Genomic DNA, 16,829 nt, shown 5'->3' with positions numbered 1-16,829 from the left:
TTAATGCATCAATAAATATCATGTCTGAAAGGAGACATTCTGCATAATGTGCATCATTTTAATTTTGATACTAGTATATTTTGCTAGTAATACTTCTATAGTTTTACTTCAGCAAAATCTGAAAGCAGAACTTTCATTTGTAATATTTTAACCAAATGCCTATTTATTTACATGAACAAATGATAACCCATCTCTTCAAAATGGTAAGAAATGGACTGTTGTACTTGTATTTAAGTAAATGTACTTTACACCTGTACTTAAATTGTAAGATGTTGGAAAATTGAACCTGTCTTTACATTTAAAAATGATCCCTTCATGGTTTTCAATGTTGGTCATGAATAGAATGTTCACATACAATTAATCAATTACAAATAAAATACATAACAATCTTCAAGAGTTGTTTATTGCGACATAGCAAGTGTTTACAAAAGATTGATGTAATGTCAGAGTAACAGCACTTTTAAATAATGGGCTGGTATAGTTTTGTAATGTGACAATGTTGAAACAAACAGTATATAACGCATCATTTGGTGACCTTGTCTCTACAAGATACTATACAATACATGGCATTTTTTATTGATAACTTGTAAAAGTGGCAATATATAAACTGATCACATTAAAAGTTAGAAAAAATGTTATTATTACTGTTCTAGAAATTCTATATATATATACTTTTACACACATGGATATCAATCTGTTTCATGCAGAAATGAGGCCCGTGAGTATAAACTATTCTGGCACAGAAATGAAAACACTTTTGGTTTTGTTGGAAAGATATTGTGTAATCACATCACAAAGTTGAGTTCACTATATCAAATCAACAGGAAAAGATTATTAGTAGTTTCAGCACCAGCACTGGATGTGTGAATTATAAGAGGTGGAAATTATTTTTTTTCAGAATACACATACAAAAGTTTTCATCCCAGTAACTATCTGATGGCACCAGTATCTAAAAGTTTCCCCAGCCTCACACGCATTGTTTAACCCTGTCACTGATTACTCTGTTATTCTTAAATAGTGATTCTATCAAATGTACTGTTTCCTCTCCTCTAAAATAAGATTTACAATCAGCGAGGCCAAAGGTGTGGTTTGTCAGACATAATTTCATCCCTTACAATGCTTTTAAAAAATATTACTTCTGCATTTTGTTATGTCTCTACATAGATTTTTTCAAACCACATGGTGACAGGCAGGAGAAGAGCAAAATAGGGACAACATGTACAGCTACAGTACATGCTAATGTGTACAAGACAATTCATTCAAAGCCTTCCGAATTACTAAGTACTTAAGTATGAGGTGCCATGTGATTTTTTCAGCTGGTTCAACCCCTTTATCCTCTATATATTACAAATACATACTGTACAATATCAAAATGTTTAAAACTAGAAAAATAAAAGTGAGCTACCATGAACTGATGATCTTTGAAAAACTAATACAAAAGAAACAAACTACATTTTAGGGAGAACACACTCTAATTGTTAGAGCGGCCATTAGTGCCTCCCAATCTTCTCTCACTTCATGATTGAGGTTTTGAAACTTCTTTGTGAAACACAGAATTGGTTTCAAGTCAAAATAAAGTTAACTCAAGGTCCAGAGCTTTCAACCAAACAAACCAAAGACCATCTTTGGTTACATAATCTCAAAAAAGAGAAAAGATGATTCATATGAGATTTAGCTACTAGCTAATTTCCATCTGTAGTCCCTGGATAGTAATGACAACTGAGCAAACTCCATCTGCTGATGAAGACTGTGAGATGCATTTGAAAGCTTTGGAAAAAGCTATTACTTGGACCTTGAGCTAAGTTGATTTTGTCTAACTACTGTTTCTGAGGTCAAGAAAGAACTTTGATGCTGCTCAGAAACAGAAGTTACCAAGATCTAACTCAGATTCAAACATCAACAGTGAGCTGGAGGAAAAACTAAGAATTTGGAGTTTCCATAACTGAATCACAGAGAGCATCTTATACCCCAAAAATGTCCAATATTTTTGTTTAGAGAGGATTCAGGTTAGTTTCCAGGTGAAATGAGAACATCTTTGTATTGAGGATTAACTAACTGACATGTATCTTGTTAATGGAACCCATAAAATGAAAACCAATAAATAAAATCTAATGTAGCTTTGTAGTAAAATGAATGTAGTCAAAATACAATAAAATAAACATAAAAAGGGCTCCAGTGGAGATAAAGATTGTGCTTTCATTTGATGAGTGGGAAGATATAAAAAATGGCTACTGATGGAGCCATTTCTGTTCAGGTCTATGAGAAGAAAACATTTACAGTTAAAAACATATACCACGAATTATGAAACTGATATATGCTGTGGACCTCGACTCTTCTCAACAGACTTCCTCTTCTCTACAAACAATCACTGCCGATCCTAAACAGAATACAACACTCCAAAATATAACATCTCCAACAAAGGCCTTTTCTCATACACTTAGCTGCCTGACGGTGGTAGGCCTGGTGGATAACATGAATACACACATACATTGTCATCATTATTATACATTGATGTATGTTACAAATATGCAAAGTTGGTTTCATACAAGCCATAAGAACATTTTTCATATCAAATAAACAGAAATACATGAGGTCTACACATGCTGTTGAGTCTATGTACAGTAATATAAAAAAATAAACAGACAAAAACATTCATTATCTTCTCAAAAAACACACACAGTTCCACAAAAGTGATCTTTTCAACAGAACGCACAATTTCATGGATTATTAGTGTTAAACTCATGTCACTGTAGCTTACATCTTCTGTAGATGTCACAAAGAATCCAATCTGCTACATATTTAAAAAATGGCTCTGCAATCTCACATCCATATTTTACCACCATTTAACAGATATTGCAAAACACTGAAGAATGAAATGTCATGGAAAATCATGGTGCCAACAAACTGACCGTTTACTGTGATACAATAAGATGACGCTTAACTTCAATTTTAACGCTAGTTGAGTTTAGAAAACATCTAGGTCTCTGGTGTTAGAATCCGTAAATGTGCATTTTTGTACAACCTGGATCTTCTTTTTATCGTTATCGACGTCCCTCTCTCATCTGTTACAAGACAACATTTTACTCACACAGTCAACTGCTGACAACTGGGGACACAGCGAGCCACAGGAGCAGTGAGTTATAGACAAACCGCCAATTATCTATACCATTAACACACCTCAGTGTACATTAAAATTGTGCTTTGCCTTTAAAAACTACCTGTGTGCAGAACCAGTCAGACAAAGTTGAATAACTTAGTTTTCTTTGTATTTTTTCCCCCCAACAACCATTTGGGTAAAAACTTTAACATTCACATTTGTTTTCACTTCCAAATCATTTGGTTTAGATAAAATGACGCCTTGTGTTGCCGCCCTACTGGACATAAGATAGTAAAGAGAGTAAAATGTTATCATAAATAATAGAAAACCATAAAAATGTGACTCCAAGTTTTAAAAACAATAATCTTTCTTTAAGACTTCCTCATCCTGCTAATAATCTTATTTTCATAGCATCTCTGACAACCGTCTGTTGTGGAGGAGCAGAAAAACAATGTGTGTGAATTGAAAAGTGTGACGTCACACAACAATACCATTTTTAACAGACATGACCGAAGCAATCCTGTCTGCTGACACACACAGTCCTTCCACTTCCTTCAAGGTCGGCAGTTGGTAGCATCTTTAAAAACACTAAAAAGATCATTTGTTTGTGCCCAATTAGTTGTAGAGTCCGCTATACAAGTGGCCATATTTCACTAAGTTGGTTCTCATCAGGATGTGGATCAAGTAGACAATTCATTCAAAGTCTTTAACTGCAACTGACTGAGCTTGCCTGACACAGAAATGTCAGTCTTAATAGTACAATTTGTTTTAAGATAAAGATGTGTAAAATATACCACACAGCCGGCAACTAATGTCACAATTAAAGGTATTCAATAGTGTTCATAATCAAATTCTTTTACAAGCTGGGTCTTGTTGTCATGGTTTTGGCCAGTATACTGTTTAACACTGAACTCACCAACATGAATGTAAAGTTACAACATGGCAACAGGAAATATTAATTTATGAATATTTGGCAGGTAAAACTGCATCAGGATGCCTTCACATAGTTCTGGTCCACAATTTAATTACTGTTCTACATCAAGGTAAATTAAACTGCAGGTAACTGCGACGCTTCAAGGACAACTTGTATTGCTCACTTAGTAAACACAAATGCTCAACTGGAGCCCAAATCGAAATGAAGGAGGTTCTTTTTGCTGTCCAAAGAAGATTTTAGGATAGTATTTCTGTTGTCAAACATTTTACCAGTGAAGTATTTCCACAATGGCCGTGATGAGTTCAGTGTTAAACTAACTTTTATGAGTAAAAGCCAAATCTATGACAATGAGACGCTGGCTCACAGACAAAGTAAATGGACGCACTTTCAGCGCGTTTCAACCTTTACGGTTCCCAAAGCGCTTTGCAGATTGGTCTCATTCACCCATTCACACACACACACACACACACACACTCACACACGATGACGACGGAGCCGCCATGCAAGGTGCTGACCTCCATCAGGAGCAACTTAGGGTTCAGTATCTTGCCCAAGGACACTTTGACACGTGGGGGGAGTCGACCTGCTCTACATCCCTTGCAACAATGCTAACAACTGCACCACCATGCAGCCCCGAAGCTGTGTGGAGCAACATCTTAACCATTGTCAGCAGCAGATTCGACCTTTTTAAATCATGTCGCACAGGATTGTAGCTACTGTTTTAGACTATAAAGTTTCAGTTAGCACTTTGCCAATTTCTATCATCAAACCTGGACGACAGTACGCACGGGTGTTTTCAGTGTACGGATACTGGAGACATTTCATATAATTTAAATGTATTACACTGACAGGGTACTGAAGAGTAGGTAGTGTTAGGGCGACTTCGTCAAAAAGAGCTGGCCAGGTGCAAACTGGAAGGCCAGGCAGGCAGAATCAAACAGTCAAAGTATTTGAAAAGAACTGAAATGCTACTTGGCCCAGCTCGGTGTTCAGGACAGGAACTACTCAGATTTATGGCAGTAAAGGTCTTTGAGGGCTTTGAGTTCTTCAATTAGTGTCTTGTTTTGGTTCTCCAGGACGGCCACTCGGTTCTCCAGACACTTAACATACTCCTTCTTCTTCCTGCGACATTCACGGGCTGCCTCTCTGTAGGAAGGATAACACACAAATTGTCTTTCCAAATCATTTTGGGGGGATTTGGAGGAAATTCTGTGTGCGCTATATCATTTTAATAAATAAAAAACTCTCTTAGCTAATCTAGCTGTATTATTATCATACGGTCAGATTTTTATTAAATGCACCTACCCCAGACTGACTTTAAGGCTGGCCTGTTATACTGAGACATATTTCGGTCATGAACTTTCACAAAGGCACCAGCGTGGATATCATTTCTGATGCAACAGCAAAGCCATTATTGAGATCAAACATACAAAGACACAGATTTCCTCCTCTGCTCATACCTGTTCTTCATGAGGCGCACTTCGCGTTTGCGAGTGACCTCCTCAGTTGCACCCCCGGTGGGGAGGGCGGGGGATGAGGCCATGACCACCCCCGGGGCGATGGTACTTGCGGGGGCTGCTCGGATCTGATAGGCCTGGACGTCACCGGAGGCAGCTGAAAGGTGTGTTTGGCAGAAAGTTTAATTTCATTTCTTGATAAAACCACTTTTACTTGGAGAATCAAAGTGTCGTTAGCTTGTTTGCTGACTGAGAATAGAGAAATGTTTTTGTCTTTGCGACCAACAGCAGAAAATTACCATGATGAGGAAGGAAATTGCTTTTCTGCAAGTAATGGCTCCACATGCAAAACATCAGACATCACTAACTTCAGTCCAATTACACAGCACTTCATTAATGCAGATGATAATGAAAACAGCCCACTCCCACCTTGGACCACCACCTGGTTACTGGGAACCAATATCTGCTGGCCGTCGCTGGTCTGTGCGTACTGGAGGATGGTGGCTCCAGGCTGGGCGGCTGCTGCTGCATTGGTCATGGTCAGAGTCTGGAGGCCCTGGACTCCATCTGTACCGTTATTAGCCAGCTGAATGGCTCCTCCCTGTGTGATTGCAACTGTGTGTTTGGTGAGAGGGACAGATGACAAGAAAGGTAACACATGAGAAAATTCATCAAATCAAAGAAAAGGAAAATAGAAATAATAATAACAATACACCATGTGTTTTATTTATATTATGGTATGATCATATTTCATTTTGTACTTTGGGCAAGAAGCCAAACCAGGACAGAGCAGCCAAGACATAATCTGTTGTCCAGCTGTGTTCATCAACAGGGTGTGACAGGTGGAGTTCACCACCCCAACTATGATGTTTGAATCACATCGACCTGCAGCCTCAGCTCAAGTGAGACAACTATCACCTACTGTATTGGCCGCTGCTGGTCTGGTAGATGGGTGTGGGGACAGTAACAGTAGTGATTGCGGGTGTGGCAGCAGCAGCAGACGCATCCTCCTCAGCTTTTTCCTCCTCGATACGAGGGACAGCAGGGGCGTCGGATGAAAGGTCGTTCAGGATTTTCCTGTTGGGACAAACAACCGTGGGAGTTACTAACAAAACCTACTGGACAGGTAATGTCATGAGCTGAGCTTGTCATGGTAGACAAACTTCACATTTATTCATGTGGAATACTGCATTGGTTTTAGCATCACCATCACCTTCTGATGATCATTTCCATTAAAGAGCATGTTGTTTTAAACATGTTTTCATCCCCAGATTTTAGATGCTTTTGTACCAAAATTTGATGTTTCTTGCTGCAAGAAGATTGTCATCATAGTTCACAGTAAACATGGTTCTCTTGCAATGAACACAGCTCGAACAATCTTCTAGTTAAAATAAATAGCAGAATGGAGAGAAAATGAACAGCTGATTATGTACCCTATAAGAAAGTAAAACATTTTTTATTATATTCTGTATTATTAATTATATTAAAATATATGTGCATGCAGGTGTATGTCCTTTTAAAAAGTGTAAATAATGAAGCAGTTGTGTGTTCAAATGACCTTTGAAAATTGTAGTGTCTGATTTTATTATGGGATATCATGATTGTCTTGGCGGTCTCCTGAATGTCTTGCACGTGCACACACACACACACACACACACACACACACACATGAATTACCTGTACGAGGGGCGTCGTGACAGAATCTCTCTGCGCTTCTGACAGTCAGTCACACTGTCTACTGACTCCTGTGAATCCTCACTTTCTGCTATGGTGGAGATCTGGGACGAACAAACGGACAGAAATGCATCAAACAAACCTTCCAACTTTATGTTCTTAAAATTGTGGCTAAATATGAAACACTTAAAACTAGGTACGTGTACATGTGTGTGTGTGTGTTTTACCTGTACAGCCTGGACCTGTGGGGACTGGATAACAGACGGCTGTGCAGCCTGGATGACCCCGTGGACCTGAACCGTCTGTCCATTGGGAAGCTGTACCAGCGTTACTGTGGGACCTGTTGCTGAGGCGTGGCCTGTTGTCATGGTTACCTGAAATTCAGAAGCGATGTGACCGTGCTGTCTGCCATGTGCACATTAACATGAAATATTTTTTATTTTACATTTGTGGCATTAAAAATTTGTATTTTCCAAAATGTTTGGAAACGTTTTGCACTTCCTGAGCATCATTACAAAATCAAAATCTTACTTTTTTCAATAACCTTACTTTGCTGAGTATGCACACTGTTTCCTACAAGATTAACAAAGAAGAACAAACGAAGCCAAACTTGCAAAGCTTTAACTGACTGAAAGCAGTGGTACTAGTGTTAACGTCATCTTTTACCTGTGCCAAAGTAGCAATCTGTGCTTGGGTGATTTGCTGGTTCTCCGTCTCAGTCACAACAGTCTCCACCCCATGCCCTGCCTCCACCACTGACTCCATCTTCATCAGCTGAGCAATGGATGGAGATTTGAGGAGAAGCTGTTAGAACTGAACTTTTGTGGAGCTGCAGCGACAGCATCTGTAGCATCAGGATCACCAATGGTTTGTGTATGTCAGGAAACCATACAAATTGAAAAACACATACAAGCAAACACATGTGGAAAAAGGTTCCCCAAAAATCTTAATCAGTTCCAAGAACATTCCTGGAAAATCTCTATATGTTGTTCTATCTTGGTTATGTACAATATCATAAGGAATGTTCACTTATGGTTCTTAGGAGGTTATATACTGTACATCTATAACAACTGGAAAAAGGTCCCTGAAATTTAAAGTGATCAGATCGGGAAGGGTCCCACAGGTTTCATTTTTGGATCCAGATGGACTCTCTGATCAGGTGGTGCGTCATAATCATCACAGGAGAAAGATGTGTGTGAAGTGCAAGTTAAATGACATGCACTGCTTTTCCTTTCAACTGTTGTTGTTTGTTAGTTGGTGGAACATCATGCTGCTGCCAGTGATGGTTTCTCTGTCTCTCTCTCTCTCTCTCTCTCTCTCGCTCTCTCTCTCTCTGTGTTTGGGACATTTATGAAGTTCATTGTGGTTTTTGATGAGACTATCAGAGAGGTGTTGATTCAACTCTAGAGTCATCCAATCCATTTTACTTAAAGACATTTGTATTAATACAAACTGTGGAAAAATTTTAGAAAAACAAGTGGAGGTGGCACCATGAAGCCCAGAATGAGGTGTAGTGACAGTGAATGACATGTTTATGCAGGTGGCTCTATGACCAGCATGTACAGTCTACAATAACACGTGGTAGCGGTACAATTTGGTACAATTACTTTTGTATCATGATGGTGTTTTGTATCTGCTGTGTGCTGATGTTTTTACATTCAAACTGTGACTGAATATCTTGATGGTGACAGGGTTTCACTCAAATAAAAAGATTCCAAAATAATTAAAATGATTTTATCATTTTAATACAAAACACCTTTGTACCTGATGAAGAGCCAATGGGGCTGAACATTTGCAAAACGTAATAAAGTAAAAAAGTGTTTTGGGAAGCAGAAATACAAAACAGTCAAGAATAAGGCATTCACAGGGACAGCTACAGCTACTTGTTTAGAAACTTCTGCCACCGCTACGAACAACAACAACCAACACATTCAGGCTAAAGTCACAAGATAACAGGGAAACTAGTTGATCTGCAACACTCAGATTCGCCCCATCATCTGTCCCTTCCTCCTACAATGGTTCTCCTGTATTCTGTCAGACCTGACAAATGTACATCTTTTTAGCAGCATGAAGAATGCTTTTAATGGCCAGCCCTAATCAGCTTGCATTTCATGCAGCTACATTATGTTTCCAGCTAGCACCACACTGGAGTGATCCTACATTTAATATATCCTACATTTAATGCATCACTCCTGAAGCTTTCATTGTTGCCAGCATGGTCATGTTTTGGTAAGTGTGGCCTTTTGGTTCTCTATACAAGAAAAACACGTTATAGCAATGTTCAGGATGATTGTCACCCAACTTGAGCAGAGGCAGATACATCTTCTTTAAGTGTATTTCTCAAAAATGTCAATGAGTTAACTTAATAAAAACAGTACAAAAACAAAAAGTTGCGATGACACCCTATTTTATAATTAGCTCATATAAAGATAAGATAGAAATGTATTTATTCCGAGGGAAATTGTTGTGCAGAAGTTGCAGTCCAAAGTAGGACAGACTGCAAATATAAAATATCAATACGTTGAAAATTAGTGTATTCATATCTCCCCCTTACTGCTTATTTATATATTACATCTATACACATATACACACTTTACTTCTCTTTGTACTTCTGGTTAGATGCTAAACTGCATTATGTTGTCTCTGTGCAATGACAATAAAACTGAATCTAATCTAATCTAATTATGGCTGTGACAGAAACTGTGCTGGATAAATTGATTATTATAAAAGTGGCTGCAAATAGTTTAAGAAAAATAAATTGAATGTAATTCATTTAATTAACTAATTGAATAAAAAAAGGGACATTTTAAAGCTTTGTAGTTTTTTTAATGATTAAAACATTTTTACTGTAATAATAATAATAATAATAATAATCTAAACAGGACTAAAACAGGAGAATGTATTCAATGTAATTAACCTTCTGGAGGACACACTGCAAACTCTTGATGCAGCACATAAGTTGATACTCGTGGTCTGAACCAATGTACGTGCACACATTATCATTATTTTAACAATAAGGGGCCTTTGGGCCTCGGAGATCTGATCTCTGACGGACTTCAGGGAGTGTTGATCGGGGACGTGTTGCTCACTCAGCTCAGTGATCTCACACTGTGCGTAGCTTCTCTCCGCTGCATGATTGGCTTTACACATTTCTCCCTCTGCTTTTCAAAAAATCACTTGGATGCTGTGTGTGTGTGACAGCAGAGCCACATGGCCCTGGCAACGCCCCCCTCCAACGCACACCGGCCACATCCCAGGAGATAAGAAACAATTACAACCCAAAGTCTGACCGCAAAATACAAGATGCGTGTTTCACCTCCAGGCCTGAGTTCATGTTTTCAACCAAACGCGACGGCCCACAATGGCCGATTTCTATCGCGACTGAATTAATGAAAAATAGCAACAAGCTAATTATCGATGAGGCAGTGGTGATATAAGCAGCCGTGGAATCACAAATCATCTATATGAGATAGCACACATCAAATTAGAGCGAGCAGGTAGCAGAAGTAAATGAACATATCGCGGCTGATGCGCCGTTGAGGGGAAAACGGCGCAAATATGTGCGCAGAAAGCTCCAACCGTTATCGCGCCATTTGTCAGTTGAGTGTATTAACGACGCTAAAGTCCCATCATAGTTTCTGATGTGTTAACACACAAACTGTCCCCCCTGGTTCACTATCAAAGCCACACATTTGCTCCATTTCTCTCAAACAGCCGCAGCCTCCCCTCCCTCCATCCTGCTACAAACACACCGCGGCGCCATGATCTCTTTGTTTCCTTCGGGCCGAACCCGACCAGACCGACACTTTCTACGGCCGCGTCCCGTCTCTCTGAGCCCCGGACACCGCTCCGTCCTTACCGATACAGACTCCCTTCGTCACTCCCGGGCCTCCGGAGCTCCACTTTTATTCTGGCCGACACGTAAGAGCCCGCGTCAGGCTACACCTCCGCCGCGTCACCGGGAACAACAACACGGAGATTGGAGAAGGACGAGAGAGCAGCTGGCGACACTGGCCGGAAACGACCGACGTGTGAACGGAGAAGGGCGAAGAATACCGAGGACAAGCGGATCATAACGACACCCTCCTGCCCCATGAAGCGTTTGGCAAAATTACACAATTTTCCAATAAGCAGTTTAATAATTATGTAACTACAACAACAATAATCTGTTAGCTAGAAATGATGGTCATAAAAGCTGCACCCGTGACCTGTTATTAACTAGAGCTTAAAGGGTCGTCGAGTTTGCCTAAATCATAAAACAGATTTTTTTTTCTGTTCTTTTTTTGTTAAATGTGGTTATGAAGATAGTGTTGGTTTTAGTATAGATGGACACATTCATTCAGGAAAAGTACTAAAGTATTGGCATCAAAATATACTTAAGGTGCCAAAAGTCCTCATTATGCAGAATGGGCCATTTCAGAATAATATGTTGTGCTACAGGTTCCTCGGCTCATACCCATAGGAGGGGGGGTTTGGTCTTTACCCTCTGAGAGCAGGAACCAGCCTCTAGGGTTACACTCACAACCCTCCATCATTCAGCTGCTTCATATAGAAACCTTCAGGGAGGTTTCAGAGATATATAGTCTCAATGTGTGGGGTTCTTCTTCTAATGCTCTATATCTGCCCCTGAGCATAGTTTAGCCTGTCCTTGCTCACATTGGGGCGAGAAGCAGGTTGCCAGTCTATCATAGAGCAATCACTCACACTCACATTCACACCTATGGGCAAATTAGTCTTCAGTTAAAAACCTCGGACCGTCTTTCTGTACACACCTCTGCAAATGTATACTTTTCTAACAAACAGGTCTTTTTCACAGAAGACACTTTGACAGGAAGAGCACACATTTCTTATAAATCATAAAATGAATGATGGCTGAATCCCATTTAGCTGTTTCAGTTGTACATACTGTCACAACTTACTGAGGCACTTGAATAAAACAGAGCCATCATTAATGTTATTAGCAAAATCTGTGCTTCTCATGGTAAAACAAGCCAAAATGTCTGTCTTCTGTTGGTGAAGCCATTCTCTTTGTAACCACCAGAGGGAGACATGAGACCATTTCAATGCACACTAGCAGGTACACTTGAATAAATACTTTATATGAGAAACATAAAAATACTCCAACTGACGTTAACTAAAATTAGATAAAATATAAGCACATCTATAGGACCTAAAGAAATATACTTGCAGATTTTCTTACATGCATCGTTGTTATAATGAAATTGAGCTTTATTTTACCAAATCATCACCTCCAACCTGGGACCCGAATCCTGGGTTATACCTCAGGATGGGATACTTTATTAAACCTTGGTACAAGATTCTCCACCACACAACTGAGAATGAAAAAAAAAATACTTGTATTACACTCAAATATTTCATTTTCTATCCGGTATTCACAGTACGACACCCAAATTACTGTGATGTAGAAAAGTAAATGCAATGCAGATATCTTCAATGAGCTTGCACTGATACTGAGAAATGAATCAGCTCAGTAAGTCCTGAAAATGTATAGCTTTTACAATCGAGGAGCAAAAAGTTCCCGTTTGAATTAAAGTTTTTTTTATGTCTGTCTCCTGTCAATCCTCAGAATGGAAAACATCACATATAATCTGACAAGATTTTCTTTTTTTTTCTTTGTGGAACACAGACAGACAGACAGAAAGGAAGCCTGTTTTTCTTCTTCTCCCCAGATGGTGGCGCTGTAGAGCTGTGTAAACTCTCTGACCATGTGCTCCTTAGTCCCTGCCTCCCCTCCTCCTCCCCAGCGACAGAGAGAAGAGAGCTGCTGGTGTGTCATCACGCAGATATGTGGAGTTTATCAAGGCAATTCCTTTTATAATCCTCCTGATGCTCGTTGCCGGTGTTTTATCTGTTTAATAGCATTTTACTGCTACACGCCATAAAAAACACCCTTTTTATTGTGACACCAAACACATTGTTTGGGGAATTGACCCTGCCTGGGTAATGAACAGCAGTGAATTTGCAGCCAGTTATATAAAAAAAAAAAAAACAGGAGAGGAGGAGGGTGAAGGGGCTGAAGGGGGGAGACAATTTTGACCCAAAGAGGAGAGGAGGAATATTTTACAGCAGGGGGGAGGAAGCCTGTTCTCCACGTCCCATTAGAGGTTTCAACATGGCTGGTTTTTAGTTGTTTTCTGGTTTTGCAGGGTAGAAAAAAAACAACAAGAGAGCGACATTTAATGTCGCTGCTTGAGTGCCATTTTGTCATTTGCAATAAATATTTTTGGATATACTGCAGTGTTAGAAACTTACATATAAAAATATACAAACGGGCAACAAATCAAAAAGAAAAAATCTGAATAAAAGAGTCGCAAAACATAATGAAAATTATGTCAATTATATGCTTAGAGTTAAAATTATGTCAATCATATGCTTTTGCCTTCACCAACTAAACACCTCAGAGATATTTTTGGAGCAACATGTTTCTTTGACAAAGAAAACTGAAGCTGTTCTTGATTCTTGTGGTGGACTAACGCCTCACTCATGGCCCTTTTCCACTGCAGGAACTTAACAAAACATAACCTAACGAGTGGACGTTCATGACCATCTCAGGTTCTGCATGTGTTGCCACTGTTCTCTGGACGAGTTCCTGGAACTAAATTTGGGCACAAGATGACACTAAATACAAGTACCTTAGTTACTTTCAGGGGTCAGGGACAACCATTCCTACAAGAAGAAGAATGCTTGCTGAAAAAATTAAATGACAAAATACTTACTGTTTGTAACACCCCTCCAGAACCACACATATAAACATTTCCTGGTCTGGTGTTCCAGGACAATGTCATGTCTGTGCCTTCAAAAACTGATCAAAATCGCAGTTGCAAAAATGAGACCGTTATCTGATCTGACACTGCTATTGTTAAGGTATAGGTTTAGGCACAAAGACTACTTGGCGACGGTCAGGGGACCCCCATCATCATTGTTACGACCATTTGGTTAAGGTTGGCAACAATCGTGCAAACAAAATACCTGCCATGCTCAACTCCAATGTCTCACAAATGAAGATGTTAAAGCCATAATCAGCCTCCTGTTAGAGGAGGCCATTCAGAGGGTGCTGGAGTCAGTGGACCAGATGATTTCTCAGGTTCTGGTAGAAGTGGGGACACAACAGACAGCCAACAGCGCAGGAGGCTCACCAAGTGCACAGTGGAGAAACACAAACCGATTGCAACAGGTTCTGCATTAACATACGTTTTTCTTTGTCACATACACGTGTTAACACCAGGTATAATATTTAGGGAATGCACGCCCGGTTGCAAATGTATAAAATGTATAAAGGCATAAAGCAATCCACTGCCAACTTATATATTATATATATATTTCACGACATGTTCATGTTTGACATTTTTCATGAGCAGTATCTCTGTGTTTGTGTTCTGTGTTTTAGGCAGACAAGGTTTTTCAATTTTCACAGATTTCAAACCCCTGCTGCTCATTTTCACCAACACTCTGTGTGTTTTTGACACTTTCTCAAGGAACTGCGAAAGGTTACCTCTCTGGCAAGATCTTGTTTGTGTGTATTCAGTGTGGTTCGGCAGCTATAAACATTTCATCTTATGTCATTTTAGGTGTTTGTATCTAAAAGATAAAGAACGTGTGGGAATTATCATGAAGAATGGATCTACAGGACTCAATAATAGGCCATGAATGACTTATACTTATTGAGCAGAAGTAGTACAGTTTTGACCAAAAGAAGAGTGAAGGGGAATATTTTAGAGAGGGAGAGGGAAGTGTTTTGTCCATGTAGAAATAAAACTGATTCTACATGCACACACAGACACAGACACACACAGAAAGAGAAAGAATCAATAGAGGCATTTGGTCTATTATCATAAACACACAGTGAGTGTGTGTGTGTGTGTGTGTGTGTGTGTGTGTGTGTGTGTGTGTGTGTGTGTGTGTGGGAAGAATGGTGTTTTTATCTCCAGATGGTTGACTGAGACTTGGCTGGTTGGTACAGAGTCAGAGAGAGAAAAGCAGGCAGAAGGCGTCTTTTCTACTTGAGCTCGACTAAATGTGTGTGTGTGTGTGTGTGTGTGTGTGTGTGTGTGTGTGTGTGTACCACGTCTGCCAACCTGCCTGTATGTGTGTGTGTGTGTGTGTGTGTGTGTGTGTGTGATTGACCTTGAGGAAGGAGGCTCAGTTGGAGGAGAGAGGGATGAGGAGCCCCCCTTCTTCACCTCCCTCACCCCCCCACTGTGCCTCCCCCCCTGGGTAAAGAACGACTGGCTTCTCCTCCTCCTCCTGTCCTCTCTTTTCTTCTTCTTTCTCCTCCTATCTATTTCTTTTCTCTCCTCTTTTCTGCTTTTATCTGCTCTGCTCCCCTTTCATGTGCCTTTTCTCTCTTTTTTCTCTCCTGTTCTTCTCGCGTCTCCTCTTTTCTCCTTGTCTCCTCTGCCCTCTCGTTTCCTCACTTTGTTTCCTCTCATCTCCTCTCCTCCTTTATGTCCTCTCCTTTCCCATTGTCTCCTTGTTTCCTCTTCTCTCCTCTTTTCCTCTCCACTGCTCCCCTCACTTCTTCGGTCCTCTCCCTACCCATCTCCTCTCCTTTTTTTCTCCATCTCTCCCTTCCTTTTGTCTTCTCTCCTTGTTTCCTTTCTTCCTTTATTTTTATCTCCTCTCCCCATTGAATAACTGTGGACTTCTCCAACAACCCCTTTCAGCAGCCAAGGTGCTTTGCATTAAAGAGAAGAAAAGAAAAAAGAAAGAAAGAAAAGAAACAGACACGTCTAAAGAAAAGGAGAGCAGGGAATCAAATGCCAAACTAAAAGCTCTTTGAAAAGCTTTGGAGGCTGCAGGATGTCCGGGGGGGTAATTTAAAAAAACTGCTATGGGAAACGGTCAAAGAGAAGGTGTGACAGTCTGTCTGCGATATGCTTCATATTCACAAAGGGTCCGAAAACAGCGCTTTGATTCCTTCACAACACTTGTATGAGCGTGTTTCAGTGTGTTACAGGCTGTGTTTTCTTTCACATGATTTGGTTTTTGTTCTCCTTTCAAATAATGCCATGGATGTGGATTCTTCACAGCGTGTTTGTTTGCTGTTTCACATTTTCTGTTTAGTCACAGTTGGAAGTGCACTTAACTCACCTTATTTTGAATCTCTATCTTTCTTCCACTCCGGCGCTCTCATCCTCCCCCCAAAAAAATCACACGGTTCAGAGTAAAAGGGATGCAAGTTAACATTTTGGTATTTTTACAGAACAAAGAAGATACAAATTTAAACGACATCATCTTTTCATTCAGAACAACACTTGAACCGTTCAGCTGGTCACAGTCAGTCATTGGTAACTCTTAAAAAGCACGGAAAGTGTTAAGGCCTTTAAATTGAATTTAAAGCCTGACAGCACATCATACACTGTTTAAATAAGTAAAAATGAAATGACAAAAAATAAATGTTTGACAACCTCTCTTGTACAAGTTAAGTTTGCCATCAGCTCATGTCTGCAAGGACGTCCATGTTTGTATATCCAGTACTTTAGATAAGACACAGCAGACAGTGTACGTCCTGCGGTTCTGTACATACAGCACTGAGTGCCTGCATTCATGTTCCATACATGTGCAGTTAGCGCACTTTTGTGTTGAAAATATAATATTTGATCTGTAACGAGTTGTCCGAAATAAAAACAGACTAACATAACATAAC

At 39.8% G+C, this 16,829-nt stretch overlaps 1 protein-coding gene across 1 annotated transcript; it reads right to left on the bottom strand.

The window, feature by feature from the left end:
• Positions 1-5,032: 5,032 nt before the first annotated feature.
• On the bottom strand, positions 5,033-11,057 carry creb1b (cAMP responsive element binding protein 1b). Its single transcript, XM_070914133.1, has 8 exons — positions 11,022-11,057; positions 7,829-7,936; positions 7,390-7,536; positions 7,166-7,266; positions 6,411-6,565; positions 5,918-6,103; positions 5,492-5,645; positions 5,033-5,177 (listed from the first exon to the last, which is right to left on the bottom strand). Exons 2-8 carry the CDS (start codon positions 7,931-7,933, stop codon positions 5,033-5,035), a joined length of 993 nt encoding a protein of 330 aa, XP_070770234.1. The 5' UTR covers positions 7,934-7,936; positions 11,022-11,057.
• Positions 11,058-16,829: the final 5,772 nt, after the last annotated feature.

The sequence above is a fragment of the Enoplosus armatus genome, chromosome 11 (assembly GCF_043641665.1).
Source record: "Enoplosus armatus isolate fEnoArm2 chromosome 11, fEnoArm2.hap1, whole genome shotgun sequence".
Taxonomy (NCBI): Eukaryota; Metazoa; Chordata; class Actinopteri; order Centrarchiformes; family Enoplosidae; genus Enoplosus; species Enoplosus armatus.
Note: the sequence above shows the minus strand (reverse complement) of the source record. Positions and strands in the feature narration are given on the sequence as shown.